Source organism: Onychostoma macrolepis, chromosome 08, assembly GCF_012432095.1.
Source record: "Onychostoma macrolepis isolate SWU-2019 chromosome 08, ASM1243209v1, whole genome shotgun sequence".
Lineage (NCBI taxonomy): Eukaryota > Metazoa > Chordata > Actinopteri > Cypriniformes > Cyprinidae > Onychostoma > Onychostoma macrolepis.
Window position 1 is genome coordinate 28,684,186 of NC_081162.1, and position 9,448 is coordinate 28,693,633.

Sequence of the window (9,448 nt, forward strand, 5' to 3'; positions counted from 1 at the left end):
CGCTCAGCCAATCACGGCAGACGAGCATCAGAAAATATTATTTCCATCACCCACGTCTGCAGAGACTGGAAATATTTGTGTTTCATAAAAGCATTCAGTCCAAGTGTTTTCACAATCTAAGAGAGTATCATACTTGTTACTTGAAATAAAATTATACATTAATAATATAATAATATTTATTTAAAAAAATTAATATAATTTTTAAACTTATTTTAATTAAGCTAGTTCTGAAAGCAACATTTCTCAAGAAATAATTAAAAAAACACCAACAATTATAAATAAAACCACACAAAAAGTTACTAAAACTTCAACAAACATGTAAGTAATTTTTCATTTAGTTTAACTTGATGTTTTAAAATAATTAAAATATATAGACACAAAAATTGTAAAACAATTACACAAAAAATTACTATGAGTGTAACAAAAATGTAAAAATAAAAAACAGAAAATATAAAAATAAAAAACACATTTTTCCCAATTTTCATTTTTAGTTTAACTTCATGTATTAAAGTAACTAAAACTAAAACTGTAAAAAAAAAAAAAAAAAAAAAAAGAATTACTAAAACTTTAACAAAAATTTAAGTAAACAAAAACTAATTAACTAAATAACTCATTCAAACTATTAATAAAAACTACAATATTATCTCAGTTATACTAAAATATTGGACAGCTTTTAAAGGGACAGTCCACCCAAAAATGCAAATTCTGGTTTCAAAATGGTTTGGGTCTTCTATAATATGGAGAAAAATACTATGGGGACCAGAAACGGTTTGGTTCCCAACATTCTTCAGAATATCTCATCTCGTATTTAACAGAAGAAAGAAACTCATACAGGTTTGGAAAGACATGAGGAAGAGTAAATGATGACAGAATGATCTTCTTTTGGGCGACTGTTCCTTTAAAAGTCGTCTTCCTCCATAACAGAAGATCTCCTCGCTGTTCTCCTGTAAGACGTCCAGAGACACTCGCTGCAGTATATTTAAGCGCAGTAAAACAGCACAGGTACAGTGTTTAGTTCATAAACGTCACATTACTCGCGCCGCGCTCAGGGCATCATGACAGCGCCTCTAACAAGACACGCTATTTACTGGGAGAGATGTTTGAGTTGGACACGCTGACGGTCAAACACCACCAAACAGAGCCATTGGCTGGATTTATAGCTGGTAAATATGGCTGATAATGGGCAATATCGACGAGAGACGTGTGTACAATATTCTTTAGAAAAGCATTCCAGACTCAGGGTGGGAAAAGCCGGAGTAATAATTCTGCAGCGCTCCGACAGGCCAAAGAAAGAATGAAGGAACTGACAGACTCCAATCCCAGAATAAACACGCAGTGCTTCACCGGTGTTTACATCTGAGTTATCCTTCATATGCATACAGACATACACGAGGCTGTCTATTTAACACGTTCGTTTGGTGCAATTAATTATGGAATGAGTAACGTGTTAAAATTATACACTGACGCAGGACTGACTGTTAGAATGAAGTTATGTGAGCCTAAAATTCAAGATATGAGTGCAAAAAATCACCTTCTTGTATGTATATCATGTGATATACACTACCAGTCAAAAGTTTTTTATGTTTTTTAAAGAAGTCTCTTCTGTTCACCAAGCCTGCATTTATTTGATCCAAAGTACAGCAAAAACAGTACAATTTTGAAATATTTTACTATTTAAAATAATGTATTTCTGTGATGCGCAGCTGTATTTTCAGCATCATTACTGCAGTCTTCAGTGTCACATGATCTTCAGAAATCATTCTAATATGCTGATTTGCTGCTCAACAAACATTTCTGATTATTATTATCAATATTTAAAACAATTGAGTACATTTTTTTCAGGATTCTTTGATGAATAGAGAGATCCAAAGACTAGCATTTATCTGAAATAAAAAGCTTTTGTAACATTATAACTTTAGGGGGGTTATTAACACTTTTATTTAGCAAGGATGCTTTAAACTGATCAAAAGTGACAAAAGATTTCTATTTCAGATAAATGCTGTTCTTCTGAACTTTCTATATTCATCAAAGAAACCTGAATAGAAAAGAAAAACTCAGCTGTTTTCAACATAATAATAATCAGAAATGTTTGTTGAGCAGTAAATCAGCATATTAGAATGATTTCTGAAGATCATGTGACGCTGAAGACTGCAGTAATGATGCTGAAAATACAGCTGCATCACAGAAATAAATTACAGTTTAACACATATTCACATAGAAAACAGTTATTTTAAATAGTAAAACTTTTTCAAAACTTTACTGCTTTTGCAGTACTTTGGATCAAATAAATGCAGGCTTGGTGAGCAGATCAGACTTCTTTAAAAAACATCAAAAATCTTACTGTTCAAAAACTTTTGACTGGTAGTTTTAGATACAATATTATCTGTTTTGCTCAGTTTTGCACATGAAAATAGTTCCAATCAAAGGCACACCAGGGGCCTCATTTATAAAGCGTGCGTACGCACAGATTTGATCGTAGAGTGTGCGTACGCTTAAATCCACGCCAGCGCTCATATTTATAAAAACGGTCTTTGACGTGGAAAAGTGCTTAGCGTCACGTCAGGGTCCGAGCAGACGTACGCACTTTTTATTGTCGGAGTAATGCAGACTTTTTCAAATGTAAGCTGTTCTTGCAGGTCGCTGTTCTAAGTTATGAAGATTGGTGATATTTTATATGTTAATGATATTAATTAGGAGTGGTATACAAGGCAGAGAGCTGAAAACATTCAATTGCGCGCAAGTTCAAGATAATTTGCAATTCAGAGATTTCACATCTGAAATACGCTCGTTTTCTGTTCGTACGTTCATTCTATGAATCGCACGTACGCTTTTCTGAGAAACGATCGTAAGATCAAATTTAGGACGGTTTCTGCGCAACATTTTATAAATGAGGCCCCTGAACTGTTGAGCATCTCTGATCAACACACAGCAGTGATTCGTTACTGAATGAATCAGCTTTTTGAACAAATCAAGTGAGTCAATGATTCAGTGGCTCTTTCATGAAGACAGTTACTTGGTTTGTTTCTAAATGAATCAGCTGTTTGAACGAATCAGTCGAATGAATAATTCAATGACATTAAGACAGTTTGATATTTAGAGTGTTGTTTCATATTTCAGTCTTCATTTTTTAATATCTATTTATTATCATTTGAATGTTTTATTATTTGTATTAATTTTAAAATGTTAACATTTTTACTTTTTTGTTGTTGTTGTTTTTACATGATGTGCCAATTAATTAATCACAGATTAATCCCATATCAATTTGGGCTGAGAAATCATCCCCCAAAAGATCACTTAAAATATTTATTATGTTAAATGAGAAAAGCATTGAATAGACTTTTTAAATGTAGCATTAGAAAGAAACAATTTGATTCAACTTTGCATAGGTTTCTTTCTAATGCTACTTTTTTTTTTTTAAATGTCTATTCAATGCTTATCTCATTTAGCATAATAAATACTTTAAGTGATCTTTTGGGGGATGATTTCTCAGCCCAAATTGATATGGGATTAATTTGTGATTAATTAATTGGCACATCATGTAAAAAACATTTTTTTTTTTTTTATTAAAATTTTTAAATTAATACAAATATTGAAATAATAAAACATTAAAATTTAAAAATGTAATTGCATAACAGCCCTGATATGTGTCCCTGCAGCACAGAAGCAGTCATAAGCAGCACAGCTATATTTGTAGCAATAGCCAACAATACATAATACATTGTATGCATCAAAATTATACATTTTTCTTTGATGCCAAAAATCATTAGGATATTAAGTAAAGATCATGTTCCATGAAGATATTTAGTAAATTTCCTACCGTAAATATATCAAAACTTCATTTTTGATTAGTAATATGCATTGCTAAGAACTTCATTTGAACAACTTTCAAGTTGATTTTCTCAATATTTAGATTTTTTTGCACCCTCAGATTCCAGATTTTCAAATAGTTGTATCTCATTTTATTCATTTTCACTTATTTACTTATAAAGCACAAATAAACACAACAAGAGTTGACCACTGTGCTGTACAAAAGAGGAACCAAAAGAGGATCTTGGCCAAATATTAATATCCTAACAAACCATACATCAATGGAAAGCTTATTTATTCAGCTTTCAGATGATGTATAAATCTCATAAACACATGTGTGTGTTTCTCTAATGAACTTACACCTGGACTATCATTATCTCTGTCATTTAAAGAAACAGCAGATGAACTATCAGTTTTATTTGCTCCTAATTGACTGAACAAATGGCTGCTATCAGATGTTTAACCCGGCAGACTTCCATACATCAGCAATCTGACAGCAGGAGCCGTAATAACACTGTCAATAAAAGGTCAGACAGACAGTCTTAATCAAACGCTGAATCGGCCGTAATGAGCATGCCGTGCGATCTGTTTGGCTAATATTAAACTAATAGATGATCTAACAGGGGAAATATTAATCTGTCGAGCTACCGAGCACCAATAACGCTCTGCCAAATCCAGCCTCTGATTCATTTGCCATTAGCGGTGATTTCTGACACACTCCAGAGAATCATTCAGCGGCGCTCCGCTGCTATTTTAGTTCGCAGAAGATCTCAGCTCAGATGTTTGTGTTCGTTCTCTGCTCTCAGACACACTCTAATCCGGAGGAATTTTTACTGTAGAAGCTGACGTCACACTGAACCAGACCACCAACAACATCTCTGCCTACAAACCACATCAGCTTTCACACCGACTCGTGTGAAAAACAAGAGACGTAAATAACTGTCAATGTTTTGGACCTTATGCATCCCTAACTGGAGCTTATTAGCAGCTTTCGTACCTTTTGTTCTGAGAGTGTAAGAAGTTTAGCTTTATGCACATCTATGGAAGTTGGTTTCTACCAAGAGATAAAAATATAGAAAAGGTACCTGCAACTTTTTTTTCTCACATTTCTGACATTTTTCTCACTATTGTAAGTTTTTTGCAATTTTGACTTTTTTAATCATTTTGACTTTCATAATTGAGTTTACAACTCACAATTTCAACTTTTTCCCTCTGAATTCTGATTTTACATCTCACAATTCTGTTTTTTTCCATCACAGAATAAAAAAAAGAAAAAAGGTCATTATGACTTTATGAAGTTTATATTTTGCATTTCTGACTTATTTTCTCAGGTTTGCTAGTTTATATTTCAATTGCAAGTTATAACTCATAATTCTGATTTCAAATCTAACCATTTAGATTTTTTTTTCTCTGAATTCTGAGTTTACATCTTGCAATTGCTTTTTATTAAAAAATAAAAAAGGTAATTGCTACTTTTTTATCTCACAATTCAGACTTTTTTCTCACAGTTTTTTCACAATTCTGTTTTTTAAAACTTACCTTTTTCATAACAAATGCACAAGGCGATTGTATTAAAATTGTATTTAATTTCCTCAATGACAGAAATAAGCTTCAATGCACAGTATAATCATTTCTGTCATTGAATAAAAAAAATAAAAAGAGTAATTGTGACTTTTATTTTTGCGGTTGTCAGGTTATACAGTATCTCAGCTCTGACTTTCCTTCTTAGAATTGCGAGTTAACATCTTGCACAGTTTATACTGAAAAATCTCAGAATTATGAGATATAAACTCATATCAAATTGCAGGAAAATAGTCATAATTGTGAGCTAAAATGTCACAATTATCCTTTTTATTTTTTATTCTATGACAGAAATGACCTTCCATGCATACGTATCTGTCCATGTCTATATTTACAGAGCTGATAATTGATGATCCATCTGCACTCTCTCTGTCTGTCAGCTGGTATCAGAGGTGAAGCTGCTGACCTTTAGTTAGTGTGTTTGGGCTTTTTCTCACCCGCCCCTCTTTGTATTGGACACGCATTCACACACACACACACACGCTCACCTCCCATAAGTGTCTTGTGTTTCGCACAGATCCCGACTGCACCTTCTCCAGCGGCAGCGAGATTCCCTGGAAGGGCCCGATCCAGGTGCCCTGTGGGATGCGCTGGGCCGCACAGATGCCGTATCCCAGACCCGGGACGGTGCTGGTGCACAGACACACCTCTCGGGGCAGATCCCTCAGCCACTCCGGGACCTCTGGAGGAGGAACGGCCACCGAAGAGCTGCTGGTCCCCACCAGCCTCCGCAGCGAGTGCAGGGGTCCGTGCATGGGGCACTCGCCGTTACGGTTGTCCGCACACATGTCACAGCCTGAGGGACGGCACAGCGAGAGGGCTGGTTATTTACCCGCACACAGATGGGACCCCGAAACGGCCCCTAAGATCCCCTTCACTGAGTCACAAACAAACTTTAAATTGTGCTTTTGTCAGCTGGTGCATGAAGACATTTCTGCTACTGCGCTTGAAACGATTGTGTAGGTATAGACTGAACCAAAAGCTTTAAATGTAAAAACAGATGCAGTTATCAGCTTTTAAATAAGACAGTGTTCAATCATTTCACAATAGTAATCACTCAAAAAATGTGCTTCTGTTTATGCATGTGCCTATAAATTATTGACTTTATGCATAAAAAAAATGTGCAATTGACTTTCAATTATTGACTTTAAATTATGCAAAAACAGATTTAGAAAAACAGAAATTATGCCAAAAAAAACATTTTGTGCATTTGACTTCAAATGATTGATTTTAAATGATGCAAAAACAGATTTTTGAGCATTTGACTGTAAATTATTGACTTTATGCGCAAAACAAACGTGCAATTTACTTGAAATTATTGACTTTATATTATGCGATAACAGCAATTATGCACAAAAAGATTCTGTGCATTAGACTTAAAATGACTGACTTTATGCAAAAAAAACACCAAACATATTTTGAGCATTTGACTTTAAATTATAAAAAATACAACTAGTTTAAATCGTTTTCAGTAGCCGATTTAAACATATGATGAGTGAGATATCTCTTGAAACACGATTTCTTTTTCGCTCATCAATGTGCATCGTCTGCTAAACTGACTTTAGTTGCTTTCTAGATGCGCTTTAGTCTCGAATCATGTTTGTCTTATTTTGCAACGTGCATCCGAATATTTTCTATCGCGTTTTGCGTCTGAGAATCGCAGCGCAGATGAAGCTGCGTGTTAAAGTAGCCTACATGTGTTGGTCTGTAAAGCGCTTTATAAATGAGCTGCACTGCTCTGAAATATGGGCTCAGAATCCCGCATGTAGATAAAGAAGTCTCACTGTCCCCCGGAGACACACATGTCCCGTGTTGGGATGATGAATGTGGGCCGATGGAGCAGATCGATCAGTGATCCGGACTCACTCTACAAAACTATACAGCAATTAATTGTGTGTTGTCCGCTCATCCCTCATGTGCTGCTGCATTTATCGATGAAGATCTGCTGATCACTCACCAGCTTTCACATCTCACACTCATACAGTAGCCTATTTCCCTCCGTGCATCAAAGGGCTTATTTAATTATCCAGAAAAAAAAAAAAAAAGGCCATCGGAAATATAACGGGCCAAAACCTACTTCGCAATTAATAAAGATTCAAAAGAGTCAGAATTCAGAGTAAAACTGATTTCAGTTGTTGACATTGACAATCAATGCTATTATCATATATTTGATTTTTAATTAAAAATATTTAAGACATTTCAGCCAATTTAAATATACGCTACAAATCAGCTAAAAATGTTTATTCATTGAATATGCGTTTTAAAATAAGGCCGAGATTAAAAATCCTTTTCTTCAATGTGAATGTCGATTTTGTTTTATTCATATTCATTTTAATTTGTGATAATTTCCTTAATTTCAGTAAATATTCCAGAATATTCGATACCGCTCGTCGCATTTAATTTCGCATTGATCTGTTTTAAAAACAAAAAACTCGTCAAATTCAACACGCACCTGCCTGAAAATAAATTCAACTCGACCACAAGAGAATTCAGTAGAATCAGACGCACAACACAATCTTGGGCCCATTACAAAAATACTAAGAAACTGTTTTAAGAAGATGAACTAGCAGTTATGCAGTAGCCTAATATAATATACGCTACACCAGTTATCATAAAACTAAATCATTCACTTAAATATAGCATTCATTTAAATATATTTTCTAAATCGCAACAACACGTAAATCGACTTTTTTCTCAATAACTATATTAGCCAGAAACAGGTTTAGGTTTGTAGCCTAATAAAGCGCTCGTTTTGTCAAACACTCCCCAAAAATAAGGTTCTTCACGAGTTCTGTTGTTTTCAAGAACCATATTTCACTCTTGAGTTGCCTACACCATTCTTCTGAGTTTTAAAAAACTGTATAGCCTGTATACTGTGGGATATTTATTGATGTTTTATTAAAGGTTCTTCAGATGCGTGTTGCGCTTCTTCAAAGCATCAGAACGCCGATGTTTTAGAAAGTTCCCATGCATGTGACCCTTCTTTCCTCCTCTTTATTTTTAATAGAGTGTGTGTGTGTGTGTGTTTTGAAACAGCATAAAGCTACATACGGTTGTTGAGGTCTCCGTTGTGGTTGTTGAGCGGGATGATCTCCATCCGCTGCTGTCCGTACAGATAATAGTCCAGCTCCTCGGAGCTCAGCTTCAGCCGCGATCCTTTATCATTCTTAAAGTTGGACGACAAACAAAGTTCTTTGGCTTGAGAAGATGCGCCGGCGTCGGAGCTCAGAGTCTGTCCGAACAGCGCGATCTGACCCGCGGGAGACGCGGTGGAGGAGCTGGAGCTGGAGGAGGTGGAGGAGGAGATCAGGCTGGGTCTCTGCAGGCGGAGGTTCTCCAGCGGCACCGGAGGCGGCAGAGAAGCGGCTTTCAGTGCGCTGTTCTGGGGGAAGAGCTGCTGCCAGTGCTGGATGTAGGTCGGGTCCACTTTGAGGAAAGCAGAACCGCTCGGCTCGCCCGGCTTCAGCATGTCCGACTGTAACAGCAGCACAGATGATGGATGATGATGATGGACTTTCATGTGCTCTTCAGAAAAGAATCGCTGGTTAACTTAACTAGTCAGGCCGCGACGCGCGTTTAAACACACTAAAACACTGAGCGAAGTGAAGAAGCGAGGCGTTCCGGACTTCTGCGCTCGCGCCGCATGTTTGTGCGAGTCAAATGCAAGCGCTCGCGAGTGAAACACACTTACCCTGTCAGAAGAGTCCAGGCTGTGACTCTTGGACACTCACAACATCTCGGTATTGACCGAGAGCTCTGCTCGAACCCCTGTCGGCGCGTGCACGCGCAGCGCGCTTCCGCACGAGCACGCGCCTCTAAGTGATGCTGAACGGTTGGTATTTAATTAGGCATTACTTTTTTTTTACGTGGTGGATCATGCATTAGATTAGATAAGCGCGTGCACGCATTGTGCAAAAGTACACATTGCACACACACACACACACACACACACACACAAACGCTTTCCTTTGGTAGTCGGAAAGTTGCTGGAATCATAAATTATTGTCGGAATTTTCTATTTGAGTTTGCATGATAATGAATGACTCTACGCGCGATCACG

At 36.5% G+C, this 9,448-nt stretch overlaps 1 protein-coding gene across 2 annotated transcripts in view; it reads right to left on the reverse strand.

Moving 5' to 3' along the window:
• The window catches only part of prdm6 (PR domain containing 6), a 33,659-nt gene extending 24,546 nt beyond the window's left edge, over window positions 1–9,113 (reverse strand). For both annotated transcript variants that reach the window (XM_058784638.1, XM_058784639.1), the window contains exons 1-3: window positions 9,080–9,113; window positions 8,440–8,863; window positions 5,877–6,184 (exon numbers count right to left, since the gene is read on the reverse strand). In XM_058784638.1, the coding sequence (XP_058640621.1) occupies window positions 5,877–6,184; window positions 8,440–8,857 (726 nt within the window). In that variant the 5' untranslated portion in view covers window positions 8,858–8,863; window positions 9,080–9,113. The remainder of the gene's footprint in view (window positions 1–5,876; window positions 6,185–8,439; window positions 8,864–9,079) is intronic.
• Window positions 9,114–9,448: the final 335 nt, after the last annotated feature.